We start from the raw sequence: 19,127 nt of genomic DNA, 5'->3' as shown, positions 1-19,127 counted from the left end.
AGAAATATCAATAACCTCAGATAAGCAGATGATACCACCCTTATGGCAGAAAGTGAAGAGGAATTAAAGAATCTCTTGATGAAAGTGAAAGAGGAGAGTGAAAAAACTGGCTTAAAACTCAACATTCAAAAAACAAATATCATGGCATCCGGTCCCATCACTTCATGGCAAATAGATGGGGAAACAGTGGAAACAGTGATAGACTTTATTTTCTTGGGCTCCGAAATCACTGCAGATGGTGACTGTGGCCATGATATTAAAAGACACTTACTCCTTGAAAGAAAAGCTATGACCAACCTAGACAGCATATTAAAGAGCAGAGACATGTCTTTGCCAACAAAGGTCCATCTAGTCAAAGCTATGGTTTTTCCAGTAGTCGTGTATGGATGTGAGAGTTGGACTATGAAGAAAGCTGAAGAATTGATCCTTTTGAACTGTGGTGTTGGAGAAAGACTCTTGAGAGTCCCTTGGAGTGCAAAGAGATCAAACCAGTCCAACCTAAAGGAAATCAGTCCTGAATATTCATTGCAAGAACTGATGCTGAAGCTGAAACTCCAGAGATCAGTGAGGGCACCCCCTTGAATGTGGGCTGGGAAGCTACCAGAAGCCAGACAAACCTCTTGAGAAGATTCGAATCAGAACGCCTGCAGGCCACACGGGACCGAGAATAGTGCCTGGTCCATCTGCCAGACTGGAAAACCTCGAGTCACAGAACATTCCCTAGGGTATTTAGGAAGGTCTTGTCTCAGCAACAGGGAATAGTCTGTACACTGAGAATCACTCCAGGCCTGCCAAAAAAGGTAAAAACAAGACGTGAGAACATCAGTTTCCAAGGAATTTAACTGCACCCCAAAAGAAAGTCCAAGAATATTTCTAGGAAAATATCAAACACCATTGTAAAGGTCACAATGTCTGGTATCTAATCACCTAACACCCACATTCAATTAGCCACCTATCATGGGATTAATCAAACAATCATAGTTAACCCAGAACTGAGACAAACGTTAAATGCACAGGCAAGAACAGTAGCACAGCCACTAGAACTGAGTCCTCCATGCACAATTAAACTTTAGGTAGACATGCTGAAGATGTAAAAGGACTCCAATCAGACTCTGCTGCTGCTGCGGCTAAGTCGCTTCAGTTGTGTCCGACTCTGCGCGACCCCACAGACGGCAGCCCGCCAGGCTCCCCCTAGGTATGAAAATGTGCATGAAGATGAAAAAGGTACACTGATGATGGGTTTAACACTATAATAAACAATTAGAAGAACTGATTGGGCAAGTCAAAGATGGACAGTTTTATTAAAAACAATTTCATAATGAAACACCGATACCAGAGCATAAAGTGCATTGTGAGCTGGGGACAAATACACGTGTGACTGAACTTCCAAAGTATAGCAGGGAGAAGGATCAAAAGTAGTCAAAGAAATAATGCTGTGTATTTTCCAATCTGGTAAGAACTGTAACTCCAGAGATCTTACAATATGCTCCCCGAACACGAAAAAAAAGAAAGATGAAGACAAGAAGATCAACATACGACATAAGCAAATTGCTCAAAACAAATGAGAAAGTAAGAGGAAAAAGGTAAAAATGACAGGACATAGAAACAGGGGAAGCATGTCCTTCAGTTGAAGTCACTGAAGATGTTGCTGGGCATTCTTGTTTCAGCTCCCATAAGGATAAGAGATGTCCTCATCCTAGACTACTCAGTACCATGCTTTTGCATTTCTGTGCTATTGGCTGGTGATTTCCCTCTTTGAAAAGGCCCTGCCCAGACTGTTGCAGTGCTGTCTACTGCCCCTGAGGGCTCCAGCCTGGGATGCACACTGCAGAGAAAACAGATGGGTTAGGTCACCTCCACACAGGTAGGAACTACACTGCTGTTGGCCACGAGTTCAATGGCACTGAATCAACAGAGTGTATTAAATAAAGTGCTTTTAAGCAAAAAGAAACATAAGGTCACATATTTATCACTCAGTGAAAATGCTGTGATCAGAGGTTCCCAGGAGTCTAATCCTGCATTTGCCTGAGAAGCAACTCTTCAGAGCTGGCTAATTCAGTGCTCAGAGCTGCTTCATAGAACATACCACCACAAGAAACCTGATGATTTTGGCCACGAGGTCTTAGGGTGGTTTGTCACCCACCAATAGGTAACTAAAACACTTATTGAAAATCAGATTGTCCTACCTTGGCCTGGCCAAGGGTCCTAGATCAGTCCCCTGGAAACACACTTTGAGACAGATCTGTATGCCAGGGTTTGTTGAGGAGTGCTCTGGGGAGGATTCACACCTGGAAGGGAGCAGGTGAGGCAGAGCTGGGCAATAGGAGAAGCATAGCAGTCATGGGGTTGCAACTGAGGTCTCAGCTGATCCTCAAGAAGCCCTTCCCAAGTTGTCCTAAAAGGAGGCAAGGAGGCTGGGCCTTCACATTCCTGCTTGACAGACACACATTTAACATGGGCTACCTGCTGTGAAAGGGTGGCATCTTGAGTGAATTGAGTGTAGCGCTTGCCCGTGAGGGAGCTATGACTGTATTCACAGATGCTGGAGAACACGTGTGACTTAGCAGAAATGCCACACTTCACTACTGAGCTCCTGAGTCCTTTGGACATGATCCTAGGATCCTTGTCATCTGGAGACCTTGCTCACCATCTGGTGTGACAGGATATTTCAGGGTGAATTCACACATTTCCTGGCCCACTCCTGGATACTACTCAAGCCATTTCTCCAAGAAGCCCTGGTTTCTGTGGGTAGAAAATCATTATTTCAAACCACAATTTGGGCATTAGAAACTCACATCGGTATGCCTCACTACTCCTTATGACTGGAAATTCACAGCATTTTGTGTTCTGTTTTGTGTCCTTGTCCTTTGAAGTCCAATATTTTTACTAGAACTCACTTCCTACCTGTCAATCTCATCTTCTCCCTGTGCTATCTAGCTCTTTCAGTTCAGTTCAGTTCAGTCACTCAGTCGTGTCCAGCTCTTTGCAGCCCCATGGACTGCAGCACGCCAGGCTTCCCTGTCCTTTACCACTCCCAGAGCTTGCTCAAACTCATGTCCGTCGAGTCGGTGATGCCATCCAACCATCTCATCTTCTCTCCTCCCCTTGTCCCCCTGCCTTCAGTCTTGCCCAGCATCAAGGTCTTTTCCAGGGAGTCAATTCTTCACATCAGGGGGCCAAAGTACTGGAGTTTCAGCTTCAGCATCAGTCCTTCCAATGAATATTCAATACTGATTTCCTTTAGGATGGACTGGTTGGATCTTCTTGCAGTGCAAGGGACTCTCAAGAGTATTCTCCAACATCACAGTTTAAAAGCATCAATTCCTTGGTGCTCATCTCTCTTTATAGTCCAGCTCTCACATCCATACATGACCACTGAAAAAACCATAGCTTTGACTCGAAAGACCGCTGTTGGCAATGTACTGTCTCTGCTCTTTATATGCTGTCTAGGTTGGCCATAGCTTTTCTTCCAAGGAGCAAGCTCTTTCAGAGGGTGGTTCCATCCAGCCACCAAGCCCTGACCTAAGGGTCATCCTAATGACCACCTCTTCCCTCCCACCTGAGCCCCACATCTTATTCCTGCTCAGAGCCTAGTTCCTAATCACAACAGAAAGTCTGTATATTTGCCAGAAAGGGCAAAAATGGCTGCCATTACACTGGAGGCTGCCGCTCTCGTTTCTGAGAGGCCATGCCTGGCGTTTCTAGGCCTTGAGGCTGATGCTCAACATCTGAGTTACTTGAACTGAAATCCCTCGCCCACCACAGGAAGAACATTCTGCTGCCAGCAAACAAAGTGCACCCAACTGAGGCTGTAGCCTCCCCAGGGCTTGGGATTCTCTTCCAGCAGGGGCTGGAACATCGGCTTCCCATGTGGGATTTTCCCTCTTTGACAAGACAACCTGGGCAGGAAAAGGAGGGCAGAGCAATGAGCTGAGAGGCCCTGAGAGAAAGGAGTAAGGTGACATAGGAGACATCAGTATTCACTTTCCATTCACTCACTCGCTCACCAAACAGTTCCTGAAATTGCTCTATCTGAAACCTGGAGCTGGAAGCGGGAAGACACAGAGTGTCTTAAGCTTGGGCACAAAATGCCACCAAGAGGAAAGCCGAGTAGGGAACCTGCCCAGGGCCACCAGAGTCAGGGGAGTCCAGGAGAAAGCACATTTCACGGCCCAGGGTCATCCACAGGAGACACTCTGGGGAGGACTCAGTGCTCATAGTGGAGGCAGAGAACGAGAAATGAGGAGCCGTACTAACATTTCCAGCCACAGAACATCACTGGACAGAGCAGGGGAGCTTGTTCTGAAAGAAGGCTGCAGGTGAGAATGGCGTGGAACACACAGACTCAAGCCTTCAAGTCCGCACGACTGTTCATTTCCATAAATAACTGTACTAGAATGTATCTGTGTGTGCTCACTCATGTCGGACTCTTTGCAACCCCGTGGACTGTAGCTGCCAGGCTCCTCTGTCCATGGGATTTCCCAGGCAAGAATACTGGACTGGGTTGCCATTTCCTACTCCAGGGGAATCTTCCCAACCCATGATCTAACCTGCGGCTCCTGCACTGGCAGGCGGATTCTTTAGCAATGAGCCACCTGGGAAGCCCATAGTCCCTCTGAGGTCCATTTATATCTGGAAGCTTGAACACAGACCAAGGAAGGATGGGTGGACAGGACACAGAGCCTGGGAAAAGATCAGCAGCCAGTCCAGGTGACTATGGGACCCTAGGCCTGCTGATTGAGAAGCCACACACACACACAGAGCCAGACCCTCCATCCTAACCCCGTGAAAACTCAGCTCTTTGGGTCTCCTCCAGGCATGTCCCTTGCGGGGCGGCACGAGAGGTACAAGGCTGTGTGAGTGCATCACGCCCTCATCTCCGCCCTCCTGCCTCCAGGCTCCCATGCAAACTCAGTTCCAACAGCCCCGCTTGGAGTGATGCTGACACCTACAAGAGGAGCACTAATGCCTAGAAGAGGCCCTGGACCCACTGCCTAAGACACCAGCAGGCTTCCATCCAGGTAGACAGGCTCCTCATCTCCCACCTTCTAGAGAGTAATGGACACCATGAAATGTCCCTCAGCTCAGTGGGAAACTAGTTCTCTACAGCATGTTATATGCAACCCCACAACCTTCAGAAGAACAGAGATTCACAACACATAAGAGACTTTCTAAGCATTTATTGAGTTGACATCAGAAATCTCCACACTCCTTAATGTCTCAACACAACTTGGGGTGAGCCTGGATGTGGCCACTGGAGCACTGGGAAGGGGGTTCCAAGACTGAGCTGCCCCAGGAAGGCTTGTGTGGCAGAGGCTGGACCCTCACAGATGGATCCACGTCGGGAAGCAGGGGACCTTTGGCCAACCCAGACAACTGAGTCACATGCGGATGTGCTGAGGCCTCGCTCTCTCCCAACAATCACCATGTGCACTGATACGATAAAGTGTCAGATAATGCTGCTGCCAGGGATGATGTGAAGATGTTCTGCAAGATGTGGGTGAAGCACCCTGAAGCATCACCGCAGGTCACTCTCCATCCAGCTGGGATGTTTTCACCCGCTCCATCCCGGCAGACAAAGTGCAGCCATGGTATAGCGTGAATGAGGAAGGTTCCTAGAGTAGTGGGCTGGGAAACCTCCACAGTTCATTGCTGCTGCCAACTCTCTGATATGTGGATCTCCACGGGGTCAGTGGATCCCAAATGGATTTGAGGAAATAGCATTGAGTAGGAGTGGGAGGGAAGAGGCAGTGCTGGCATGAGTTTCAGAAACAGGAGGCAGTATGGACCAGGGTGATCACAGGGTCACCAGGATGCTCAGGGCCAACATCAGACACACCCATGGGATAAAGAATCCTCCTGAATCCAGAATAGAAGCCTGATTCATTGTACCATAAACCCAATCCTTGTAGAATCTAACGTCTGTGTACACTGCAGGCACTTCTGTCAAAGCACAGTGAATACCCCAGCTCACAATCCCCATCTGGATCCATCTGTCATTAAACTGACAGACCAGGGGACCCCCAGCATCTCCCTGGAGAAAAAGGAGAGACAAACAAACACAGCAATGAATAGGGATCATCATCAGAAGGGCTGATAGTTCGCAAGGTCCCAGGGAGATAGGCACCAAGGTCTTTCCTCAGGCATCCACCAGGCCCAGGTTTCCTTGAATGACATTTGAGAGCTGAAAACTTCAATATCATCTGAGAAATACTATTCCTTCCCAGGTGCTCAGGAACCTACAGGAGCTATAAGGCCAGTAAGCCCTGAACATCAGTCCTGCCGGATATGTGCAAATTCTCCTTCAGTGCCCCTAACCCTCCCCTGCGCCTCTCCAAGCCTCCCACCACCCAGCAACTAAAAGGGCATCCCCTGGCACTGTGAGGAGCTTCCAGAGCCCTTCTTGGGCTCTAAGGCCAGAGTTTATTCCACTGGTCAGTCCTGGGCCTTCCTAGCTGTGACATTCTCTCACTATCATTCCAGCATGGGGGCGCCAGACTCCTCACCTCTACCCTGAAATCTCTCCCAGTCCCAGCTCCACACATTCAACTACATCCTCTTCCAGCGGCCCCTCTCTCCAAACACATCCAGACTTGCTAAACCCCCAGCTCGCACACACACTGCACACCAAGGAGTGATGTACACTGCTTGCTGCTCCCCAGTACTGTTCTGGTGGCCTACAGGCCTGCCTGGACAGGACCAAGAAACGCAGCACAGCCTGAAGGCCACACATTCTGACTCCAGCCCCTACTCTGGCCATACTGGCCTCCTCATTGCTCCAGACTGGAAACCCATTCCCTAAACATGACCGGTGCTTCAGACCTTGAGTCTCAGACTCACTGCTCCCTCTCCCACAGGTGATGTTCTCCTCTTGCCAGAATCCAAACACTCATCCTCTGAGACCTGTCCCCTGTCCCCTGCTCAGGAAGGCTGCTTGGGGCAGAGGGGAGGCTGTGGGCCCAGGATTCCTACAGGCACTCCCAAGGGGACCTGGAACTTCTGTCTCTGGAGGGCCCACATCTGTATAATAAGATGTATAATGTCCAGGTGGCAGGGTTGTGAGCTGGGAGACTGAGCTAATGTGGGTGAGTGCTCACACTGGCACATGAAGTGACTACAGAAAGAAATCAGTTATAGGAACTACGTGATTATCATCATCACCCCCAACTTCACCACACCCTGGCAGCACCCCCAGGATGGGAGGGCTGCTCCCTATTGGAGGAACAGGCCAGGCATGCTAGAGGTGTCTTGAGGGGTTCCCCAGGTAATCTCCTTAAGTAAAGGCTGAAAGAAGTGGTGAGAAATAACTCAGGCCCTGCTGCTGGGGATGAGGAAACTGCACAGCCTCAATACAGAGATGGCGAAGGACCATCAACTCACCTTGCAGGGGCCTCCACTCTTCTCATGATAACCACAGACCATTCCTTTACGAACTACCTTGGGAAATGGTTTTTCCTGTTTCTTGACCATCCTATTACATGTCGTGTAGTGAAGAATGACTTGCTTAGTCTCCTGAAGAGTGGGTACATGTGACGGCCCTACAGAGAGACATTCAGTAATAAGTGGATCTGCATGAGTAGAACATGACAGGGTCCCCCAGATCCCACGGTGGGTCTTGATCAGGGCATTCACAGTCTTTCCCTCTTAGAGAAGGAAGGACAGTGGGTTTTGTCCCATTTGACACAGAAGGACCTGAGGCCAACGGCTGACATGGGGAGCAGACGAGGTAAGAAGCAAAGCCAAGTCAGAAGGAGGGACAGATCAACACAAAGACAAGGCTTCTTACAAGGCCTGATACAAAAGCAAGTGTCGTCACTCTGGGTATCCGCAGTAGCAGTGACAGGTGTCTGTACAGGGCAGGGTCACAGACTCTGGGTCAGGTAGTGCCCACGGGTTCCCTTCAGCCTGCAGGCCAACCCCAGGGCATCAGACATCCCCCCTCAGATCCTGCCAGCCAGTCTCACCAAATTGTAAAGTTCGGCCCCATCCAGTCGCCCAGCACACTGTCCCAGCTTTCACTTCAAAATCCTTTCCAGGAAGGCACACTGGCTGGATGTACGCAGAATAATTCACAGAGAGGGCCAGCAGAACAAGGGCAATGTCATGCCTCATAGTCTGATAATTATAGTAGTTATAGCAAATGATGTCTTGAACTGGAATGACCACTGCATTTTGGGAATTTGATTGTAACAATGTGTCTCCTAGGCGCACTGTATATTCCTCATGGCTGTGGGAAGACAACATGCCCCTCACAGAGATGCTGGCGGGGCTACACTCCCCTCCACCCCTTCCAGGTTCTTCCCAGCCTGTTCCCATCTCCTACCAGCCATCAGCCTTTCCTCCCTCTAAACAACATCCCCTCCTCATCCCAAACCACTGGAGTCAGTGATTCTCCAAGTGAGGTCCCAGGAGCACAGAACAGCACCCAGGATCTTGGTAGAAATACAAGACTCGTGTTTCACTCAGAGTGAATACAAACTCGGGGCTGTGACCTCATTTTAAGGTAAAGAATGGAGAGATCGGGTAGGGGCTCAGGTAGGAGGCAGGCCTGGCTTCTTGTCAGGCAGCCTGACCCGCAGCCCAAGCCCACCGCCCCAAAACTTACCCTCTTACACAGTGAGCTGACGTCAGTACCCAACGTGGCGCAATGAGGGAGCCTCCACATTTGTGGACATTGTTGATCTGCAGGCTCACCTGCCAGGGCCACTTTCTCTCAGGGGATGGCACTCCACCAACTATCCGCATAACCCGATGGCCACATGTTCCTGTGCTCGGTACAAAGGACCGGAGGTGACGCTGCTGCCTCCCTCCTAATACCCTCACCACGCCCACCACACCCGCCTCCTCCACCCCAACTACCAGCGCCTCCTCTAACATCAGCGACACCACGCCCACCCCGCTCAATTCCGCCAGGACAGCCTGACCCTTCAGCACCCCCATCAGCCAGGCAGTATGCCTCAGGGGATTCCAGGCAGGCCTATGCCGTCCCGCACAGACGCAGTACCTTGAGGAGGCAGCGGTTCAAAAGCGGGAGTCTGTGCAGGTTTCAAAGTCTCTCCCACTGGAGTTATGGGAGGCACAGGAGACACAGGGTGTGCTGAAACATTCACGGATGTCGGGTATCCTGAAGTTGAGGGGGTCCCCTGCAATGTGGGGCTCATTGTAGAAGCCTCCTTGGGTCCATCACCCTCACCTGGGGAAGATGAAAGAACAGTGGGAAGAGGAGCTGACCAGAATGCACCCCACACACCACTGGGCCATTGGCATGGCAGCCTGCTCACCCTCAAACCCCACCTCCCATCCCCCACGACCCACCCGCCAAATCCCATGACCCACCCCCACCCCCCGACGAGGAGCCCAAGACCAGTCTCCTCTCATTCCTGCCCGCCCGGGCCTCACTGAGAAGTGGCTGAAAGACAAGGAGCCAGACCAGGAGGCCCAAGGAGCCGCCGCCACAGCGGGGGACACCTGGGGCCGCCATGCGCACTTCTGCTCGCCTCTGCACTCTGCAGCGCCCCCTCGCGGAGGCTCCGCGCCTGCCCTCCTGTTGGCGGGATCACACGACCAGACCGCGGACGAATCCCAAACAGGCTCCTCCAAGATCTTCCCCTCCAGGTTATTCAACAAAGACATATTCTAGCCAGTGTTCTTAAGACCCTTGAACATATAATTAAGTCCTTCGCCTTAGAGATAGTCTGGATTCTATCCCTCAGCGTGATATAACCACAGGAACCCTTTAAAAAAGGAAAGAAAAGCAACCTGCCCAATGAATGATTTAAAGAATTTAAAAAAAAAAGAAGAAGAAAGTATGGTAAATAGGAAATACAGGGGAAAACAGCAGTTTTGAGTCTGCATATAGTACCGTCTGCAGTACATGTGAATGAGTAAAACATACCAAACAACAAAAGGACTTTCATATTGGAGGAAAATGCAAGGTCCAGAAATGAGACTCTTTGAAGAGACAAATTTATACAAAGAGATACAGACACATGGAAAATAAAGGAATAGAAAGGGAAATGCCAGGTCACACTGGTGCAAAAAAACCCAAAAAAGCTAGGAGTAACAATTTGGTAATTAGATGAAGCATTTCAGGCAAAGGTTGTATAAGGGACAATGGGAATTACAGTAAGAACAAGACATGAAGAAGGGGATGCAACGACAAGCCTTTAAAAGGTAAAGCAAATGAGACCAACTTATGGGAACTGGGGCTTCTTACATACTACTCTTGGGAAGCTGATAATTTACATAGGCAAAATTAAGCAAATATATAGACTATTTCACTCTCACAACTCATCACCTAGACCTAACTGCACTATGATGAATTTTACAACTACCAACAGAGAACACTCACTCTTATTGAACACATAGAGAACTTTCAGAATCAAGGCCCTCAAGAAAATCAGTAATCTCAAGGAATCAATGTGTTGATTCTGTTCATGAGCCACACATCAATAACATGAAAATCAACTTGAAAAAAAAAAAAAAAACTCTTCCCGAAACAAAGCCAAAACTCTAGATAATGATCCTCCTTTTAAAATTAGGAAATTATTTTTAAAAAATTAGGAAATCATGAGGGAAATTTGACATTTTGAGGATCAATACCACAGAAAGCATTACCTATGAAATTGCATGTGATACAGCCATAGTAGTAGTCCCAGAAAGGAATTTATAGCCGTGACTATATCAGAAAACAAAGACAACTGATAACAAATGAGCTAACTCAACTAAAAATGGGGAAAAAACCATAGAGTAAACTCAGTGAGAAAGTTTGGGAGAAAGGAGGAAATAATGAAAAACAGGAACAGGAAAAAATAAAATAGAGAAAAATTAAAGAGAGGATTGACACAATCTGAACTCTGTTCTTTGAAAAGCTTAATAAGAGAGAACGTTTTAGAAAACAAGAGAAAAAACATATTACAAAATGAAAAAAGGGAAGCAACTTAGGCACATGTTTAATCCTTAAAGAATACTACTAAATGCCTGTGTGAACGCTCCTATGGCCAAGAGAGAACAATGGGCACTGCCCTTCCTGCCTCAAAAAGCCAAAAAAAGACAAAAATATGAAACAACCCTTTTCAAGACACTGGACACCAGGCCACAAAGGATGGACTGCTGAGTGAGGGAGTGAGCCTACTACTGCCCTGCTGACTGCCCGAGGCAGGGCTGCAGACAGACAGTGGGGAGAGTGTCAAAGGAATTTAACTGCACCCCAAAATAAAGCCCAAGAATATTTCTGGGAAAGTATCAGACACCAGGGAAAGGTCACAATGTCTGGTATCTGATCACCTAATACTCACCACTCGAGGAACAAGAAAATACAACCCATCAAGGCAACAGTCAATCAATCACAACAAACTCAGAACGGACACAAACATTAAATGCACAGGCAAGACTAGTGAAACAGCCACTCGGACTGTGTCCTACATACACACGCAGACTTTAGGTAGACATGCTAAAGATGGAAAAGGATGCCAAGCAAACTCTAGATATAAAACCCGGCATGTGTGAGATGAAAAACATACAGTAGGGTGGGATTAACACCACAATAAACATCTAGAAAAAGCCATTAACAAACTCAGAGGCATGACAATTTAAAAAAAAACAAAACCACAAATGAAACACCAGTAAGAAAGCATAAAGAAACAGCACTGTGAGCTGGGAACTAATATATGGGTCACGGAACTTCCAAAGTGTTTCAGACAGAGAGACAAAAATATTGTAAGAAAAAATAGCAAATACTCTTCAAATATGATAAAAGCTGTAACTCCAGAGATCTAAAAAGCTCAATGAACATCAAACAAAGAAACATGAAGACAAGAAGATCAAAGTACAACATCAGAAAATTTCTCAAAACAAAAAAATAAGAGGAAAAAAATGAAAATGATGGGACATTTTGTAGCGGATGCAGTGGAAGTAATGTGCTTAGTTGAAGTCACCAAAGGCGTTGCTGGGCTTTCTTGTTTCAGCTCTCATATTATAAACAGACATCCTACTCCGAGTCCACTCAGTGCCATATTTTTGCATTTCTGTGCTGTTGGCTGGTGATTTCCCTCTTTTAAAAGGCTCCACCCATTATGCTGGAGTGCTGTCTACCACTCCTGAGGGCTCCAGCCTGGGATGCACACTGCAGAGAAAACAGATGGGTTAGGTCACCTCCACACAGGTAGGAACTACACTGCTGTTGGCCACGAGTTCAATGGCACTGAATCAACAGAGTGTATTAAATAAAGTGCTTTTAAGCAAAAAGAAACATAAAAAAAGATTGCCTTTTTATCACTCAGTGAAAATGCTGTGATCAGAGGTTCCCAGGAGTCTAATCCTGCATTTGCCTGAGAAGCAACTCTTCAGAGCTGGCTAATTCAGTGCTCAGAGCTGCTTCATAGAACATATCACCACAAAACCTGATGATTTTACCATGAGTGCTTAGGGTGCTTTGTCACCCACCAATAGGTAACTGACGCACTTACTGAAAGTCAGATTGTCCTACCTTGGCCGGGCCAAGGGTCCTAGATCAGTCCCCTGGAAACACACTTTGAGACAGATCTGTATGCCAGGGTTTGTTGAGGAGTGCTCTGGGGAAGATTCACACCTGGAAGGGAGCAGGTGAGGCAGAGCTGGGCAATAAGAGAAGCTTAGCAGTCATGGGGTTGCAACTGAGGTCTCAGCTGATCCTCAAGAAGCCCTTCCCAAGTTGTCCTAAAAGGAGGCAAGGAGGCTGGGCCTTCACATTCCTGCTTGACAGACACACATTTAACATGGGCTACCTGCTGTGAAAGGGTGGCATCTTGAGTGAATTGAGTGTAGCGCTTGCCCGTGAGGGAGCTATGACTGTATTCACAAATGCTGGAGAACACGTGTGACTTAGCAGAAATGCCACACTTCACTACTGAGCTCCTGAGTCCTTTGGACATGATCCTAGGATCCTTGTCATTTGGAGACCTTGCTCACCATCTGGTGTGATAGGATATTTCAGGGTGAATTCATACATTTCCTGGCCCACTCCTGGATACTACTCAAGCCATTTCTCCAAGAATCCCTGGCTTCTGTGGGTAGAAAATCATTATTTCAAACCACAATTTGGGCATTAGAAACTCACATAGTTATGCCTCACTACTCCTAATGACTGGAAGCCTGCAGCATTTTCTATTGGGTTTTGTGTCCTTGTCTTTTGAAGTCCAATATTTTCACTAGAACTCACTTCCTACCTGTCAATCTCCTCCTCTCCCTGTTAGCTAGCTCTTTCAGAGGGTGGTTCCATCAAGCCACCAAGCCCTGACCTAAGGGTCATCCTAATGACCACCTCTTCCCTCCCACCTGAGCCCCACATCTTATTCCTGCTCAGAGCCTAGTTCCTAATCACAACAGAAAGTCTGTATATTTGCCAGAAAGGGCAAAAATGGCTGCCATTACACTGGAGGCTGCCGCTCTCGTTTCTGAGAGGCCATGCCTGACGTTTCTAGGACCTAGAGGCTGATGCTCAACATCTGAGTTACTTGAACTGAAATCCCTCGCCCACCACAGGAAGAACATTCTGCTGCCAGCAAACAAAGTGCACCCACACTGAGGCTGTAGCCTCCCCAGGGCTTGGGATTCTCCTCCAGCAGGGGCTGGAACATCGGCTTCCCATGTGGGATTTTCCCTCTTTGACAAGACAACCTGGGCAGGAAAAGGAGGGCAGAGCAATGAGCTGAGAGGCCCTGAGAGAAAGGAGTAAGGTGACATAGGAGACATCAGTATTCACTTTCCATTCACTCACTCGCTCACCAAACAGTTCCTGAAATTGCTCTATCTGAAACCTGGAGCTGGAAGCGGGAAGACACAGTCTCTTAAGGTTGGGCACAAAATGCCACCAAGAGGAAAGCAGAGTAGGGAACCTGCCCAGGGCCACCAGAGTCAGGGGAGTCCAGGAGAAAGCACATTTCACGGCCCAGGGTCATCCACAGGAGACACTCTGGGGAGGACTCAGTGCTCATAGTGGAGGCAGAGAATGAGAAATGAGGAGCCGTACTGATATTCTCAGCAACAGAACATCACTGGACAGAGCAGGGGAGCTTGTTCTGAAAGAAGGCTGCAGGTGAGAATGGCATGGAATAGCCAGACTCAGGCCTCCGAGTCCGCACGACTGTTCATTTCTGTAAATAACTGTACTAGAATGTATCTGTGTGTGCTCACTCATGTCGGACTCTTTGCAACCCCGTGGACTGTAGCTGCCAGGCTCCTCTGTCCATGGGATTTCCCAGGCAAGAATACTGGACTGGGTTGCCATTTCCTACTCCAGGGGAATCTTCCCAACCCATGATCTAACCTGCGGCTCCTGCACTGGCAGGCGGATTCTTTAACAGTGAGCCACCTGGGAAGCCCATGGTTCCGCTGAGGTCCACTTATATCTGGAAGCTTGAACACAGACCAAGGAAGGATGGGTGGACAGGACACAGGGCCTGGGAAAAGATCAGCAGCCAGTCCAGGTGACTATGGGACCCTAGGCCTGCTGATTGAGAAGCCACACACACACACAGAGCCAGACCCTCCATCCTAACCCCGTGAAAACTCAGCTCTTTGGGTCTCCTCCAGGCATGTCCCTTGCGGGGCGGCACGAGAGGTACAAGGCTGTGTGAGTGCATCACGCCCTCATCTCCGCCCTCCTGCCTCCAGGCTCCCATGCAAACTCAGTTCCAACAGCCCCGCTTGGAGTGATGCTGACACCTACAAGAGGAGCACTAATGCCTAGAAGAGGCCCTGGACCCACTGCCTAAGACACCAGCAGGCTTCCATCCAGGTAGACAGGCTCCTCATCTCCCACCTTCTAGAGAGTAATGGACACCATGAAATGTCCCTCAGCTCAGTGGGAAACTAGTTCTCTACAGCATGTTATATGCAACCCCACAACCTTCAGAAGAACAGAGATTCACAACACGTAAGAGACTTTCTAAGCATTTATTGAGTTGACATCAGAAATCTCCACACTCCTTAATGTCTCAACACAACTTGGGGTGAGCCTGGATGTGGCCACTGGAGCACTGGGAAGGGGGTTCCAAGACTGAGCTGCCCCAGGAAGGCTTGTGTGGCAGAGGCTGGACCCTCACAGATGGATCCACGTCGGGAAGCAGGGGACCTTTGGCCAACCCAGACAACTGAGTCACATGCGGACGTGCTGAGGCCTCACTCTCTCCCAACAATCACCATGTGCACTGATACGATAAAGTGTCAGATAATGCTGCTGCCAGGGATGATGTGAAGATGTTCTGCAAGATGTGGGTGAAGCACCCTGAGGCATCACCGCAGGTCACTCTCCATCCAGCTGGGATTGTTTCAGCCACTCCTTCCCAGCAGCAAAATGCGGCCATGGTGTAGGTGTAGATGCGATAGGTTCCTGGAGCAGCAGGCTGGAAAACTCTCAAGGTTTCTTGCTTCCATTTCTCAGTCACGTGGACCTCCACATGGTCAGTGGATTCCAAATTAAACTGAGGATAGGGCATTGAGTAGGAGTCAGAGGTCAGAGGCAGTGCTAGTCCAAGACTCAGAAACTGGAAGAAACGTGACCAGGGTGATCACGGGGTCAGCAGGATGCTCCAAGGCAGCACCAGACACAGAGTCAGGCTGAAGTAGCCCGTTGAACCTGTATGAGAGGTCTTACTCACTCTAGCAATGAGCCAATCCTTGTAGAAACTCACTTCTGTGTAAACTCCTGGATACCCGCTGCGACCACAGCCAATGCCCCAGCTCACAATCCCCACTTGGACCCATGAATTATTAAATTCACAGACCAGGGGACCCCCAGAATCTCCCTAGATAAAGATAAAGAAACAAACACAGTGATGGAAGAGGGACAACGTCATAACAGCCTAGTAGCCATGCAAGGCAGTGGGAAGATGGACGTGCATGGGGCTCCCCAGGCACCACTAGGGCTCCAGCAGCCCTAGGTTTCCATGTGTATGAGATCTGAGAATTGATAACATTTACCCAAATTGTGTATGTCATCAATACAGTCTATACCAAAAACTGAATATTCTCAAAGAAAATGTATGTACTCTGAGATATTAGTAATGAATAAAATCCTTACCTGTTTATATTGCCTGTCACTTAGAAGAGGCTATAACACATGACTTGTATTATTGGTATTTCATGCCTGACTCTCCCCTCCTCCCCTGTCTCCCTCTAGGCAGCATCAGGACCTCTCTCCTGAAGCATCAGGTCAGACCAGCCCAGGAGAGCCTTGGTGGCTTGTCCCCTTAAACCCTCAACTTGAAGACAGGTGACACAGGCACTGCCAGATCATGTAGGTCCTACCGCCTGTGGATGAGGAACATCTGGGAGGACAGCTAAAATGCAAAGGCAGCAAAGGGCCCATGAACTCACCTGGCAGGCATCCTTTCCTTTGGAGCTGATAGCACAGACAGTCCCCTCCTTGACCACATCAAACTGACTTTCCAACTTTTCGCTGAGCACCTCATTACAAGTCTCATAGCGAAGAATGTTTAGCTCAGCCTCCTGAAGCTCTTGTGTAGAAGCTTGTGGTACGTCTGTAGAGAGAATTTAGGAGTAGTTTAGATCTGCCTAGTGGGACAAGACAGGTGCCCCCGGTACCCACTCTGGGTCTCAATACAATGTGTTCACATACAGACACCCTTGTAGGGGCAGTGGATATTGTTCCTGTTTGACACTACAGGACATGAGGCCCAGCGCTGATATGGCGAGAGTGGTAAAGAATCCAAACCAAGACAGGTAGAGAAGAACTAATAGAGGCAACCTGAGAAATTAAAACTAAATATGCAACAGGTGTCCTATCCATCAGTAAAGTATTTTTAGTTTAGAGCAGGATCAGACTCTCAAGACACATAGTACCCCAAGAGTACCAAACCCACCCTCTCCCCAGGGATAGAAGTCTCTACAGTTTCTTCCAGAGGCATTCAATGGCCTCTTCTCAGTCACAGGAAGCTCCCTGTCCACCAAGACCAGTACTTCCAGTTGGGACAGCTCAGATTAGCAGACAGATAGACATCCCCTGAGTTTAATAATCCACCCTGGAGAGAACCCACTTTGCTTGTCGCTCAAGCCCCCAGGTCCTGACATACTAACAAAAATTTGTAACACCATCAAATGACTCCCGCCAACATCTTCTCCACCCTCCTCCCTTACCTACTTGCTAGAAAATTGCCTGTCTCTCCCTTTAGTTTGGAGGCCCACACCTGGGCACCAGGCAGCCCCTTCCCCAGCCCAAGTTTGCTGCCATCTTGCTTCAAAGTCTCACCTTCTTCCTTTACTTTTCCCCATCCAGTCACCCAGCACTCTGTACCAGCTTGGACCATGAAAGCCTTTTCAGGGAGGCACACGGGTTGGATGCTCGCAGAGAAATTCACAGGGAAGGCGAGCAGAGCAAGGGCAATGTCATTTTCGATTATTCCGATAGGATTGAAATGTTTGTGGATAACGATGTCTTGGACTGGCACCGTGACTGCCATTGTGGAGGTTTGCTGCAACTGTGTGATTCCCATCTTCACTGTGTATTCCACATGGCTGCAGAGAGATCCTGGAAGCTCTACACTCCCCTTCCACATCTTCTAGGCTCCCAGCCTCGTCCTATCTCCAAAGCCGCTCATCAGTCACCTCCCTCCCTCCAGACCACATCCCTTCCCAGATCCCTGATCAAGAGGTTCTCAAAGTCTGGTCCCCAGATGAGCAGCATTGACCTCACATGGGGGCTTGGTAGAAACACAAATTCTCAGGTCCCACTCCTGACCTACTGAATCAGGGGATGGAGACACACAGTTATTGTTTTAACAAGTTCTATGGGTGTGTACCCATGCTCATTAAAGTTTGAAACCTCTGAAAGTAAAGCCAAATTGATCAGCTACAGTCCATTCCCCTTAAATATTTCCTCTTGCAAGTCTTTGCACATATATTTTTTCCCAACTGGCATCTCTCCCCACGTCTTGCCACTTGACTTGAAGGCTAATCCACACAAGGTTTTTTTTTTAAAAAAAAAAAAAAGGAGCTCTGAACCTGATTTGGGGTTTTGACTTTCCAGCCTATCAAGGGCCCTGACATTACCTACCTCTGACTATAGCCTGAAGAGCTATAGTCAGGGACTGTGACCCTTGATTTTAGATGAGGAAGAGGAAGCTCAGGAAGGGGTTAGGACTGGCTCTAACCTGAAGCCAAAAGCCCAGAGCCCCCAAAACTCACCCAAATATGCAATGGGCCGCGGTCAACACCCACCGACTGCCAATGAGGGAGCCTCCGCATATGTGTTTTTGATTGACCTGCAGGCTGACCTGCCACGGCCACTTCTTCTCTGCGGCCGGCCTTCCACCAACTATCCTCGAAGTCCGATGGCCACACGCTAGAGCAGGTCAATGAAGGGAGAGGACTGAAAGTGAAGCCATTGACACCACTGCCACCAGAGCCCGATGAGCCTCAGAAGTCTCAGAACCCTCAAAACAATGCCATGTCCCCTCCAAGCCCCAGGCCAGGCCTGTGTTCCCCTAAGACTCCTTAGAGAATGGCCATGTCCTCTCAGATCTCAGGGGCAGAGTTGGGTCTGCTCAGATGGCCCAGGGAAAACTTGTGCCTCCTGAGAGTCTCCTCCCCCAGAGCAGGGGCACCTGCCCCTCACCCCAGGCTAGTTCTCTGCCACAGGGCTTGGCCAGGAAACATCACCTGAAGGAAAGAGGGGTTTTGGGGTCTCTCCTGGTGCCTGTGGGGGTGTCATAGCCTTGTATGAATCAGAGTCATTTAAGGTAAACGCCACCAAATTGGGGGCTACCGAAGTCATACGGGATTCAGGGGCCCCGGAAGTTCCCGGGGCTCCCGAAGGAGGCAGCTTCCAATGGCGTGCTCCGGGGTCCTCGCGACCACCCCCCAAGGTAGGTGGAGAGGGTGAGGGCAGAGCTGACCTGCCCTGCGCCCCCTCCCCACCCACCAGGGCCTCACTGAGCCAAGGTTGAAGGGCCAGGAGCCAGACTAGGAGGCCCAGGGAGCCGCTGCCGCTCTGGAGGACACCTGGAGACGCCATGGCACCTCTGGTAGTCGCCTCCAGGCTCTGCAGCGCCCCCTCGCGGCGGCTGCACGCCTGCCCTCCTGATGGTGGGGAAATGGCTCTGTCGTGGGGGCAACCCGCCCCGCCCCGC

General features: G+C 49.1%; 2 protein-coding genes across 2 annotated transcripts; both read right to left on the bottom strand.

The window, feature by feature from the left end:
* Positions 1–5,165: 5,165 nt before the first annotated feature.
* Positions 5,166–10,368, bottom strand: LOC112443497 (serine protease 44-like). Its single transcript, XM_024983302.2, has 6 exons — positions 9,400–10,368; positions 9,005–9,193; positions 8,606–8,765; positions 7,965–8,227; positions 7,381–7,538; positions 5,166–6,034 (listed from the first exon to the last, which is right to left on the bottom strand). The coding sequence occupies exons 1-6, from the start codon at positions 9,479–9,481 to the stop codon at positions 5,798–5,800; spliced, it is 1,089 nt and encodes a 362-aa protein (XP_024839070.1). The 5' UTR covers positions 9,482–10,368; the 3' UTR covers positions 5,166–5,797.
* Positions 10,369–14,920: 4,552 nt separating this feature from the next.
* Positions 14,921–19,127, bottom strand: LOC112443487 (serine protease 44-like). Its single transcript, XM_059880123.1, has 6 exons — positions 18,658–19,127; positions 18,184–18,340; positions 17,249–17,514; positions 16,357–16,520; positions 15,639–15,785; positions 14,921–15,524 (listed from the first exon to the last, which is right to left on the bottom strand). Exons 1-6 carry the CDS (start codon positions 19,010–19,012, stop codon positions 15,177–15,179), a joined length of 1,437 nt encoding a protein of 478 aa, XP_059736106.1. The 5' UTR covers positions 19,013–19,127; the 3' UTR covers positions 14,921–15,176.

The sequence above is a fragment of the Bos taurus genome, chromosome 22 (assembly GCF_002263795.3).
Source record: "Bos taurus isolate L1 Dominette 01449 registration number 42190680 breed Hereford chromosome 22, ARS-UCD2.0, whole genome shotgun sequence".
NCBI lineage: Eukaryota > Metazoa > Chordata > Mammalia > Artiodactyla > Bovidae > Bos > Bos taurus.
Note: the sequence above shows the minus strand (reverse complement) of the source record. Positions and strands in the feature narration are given on the sequence as shown.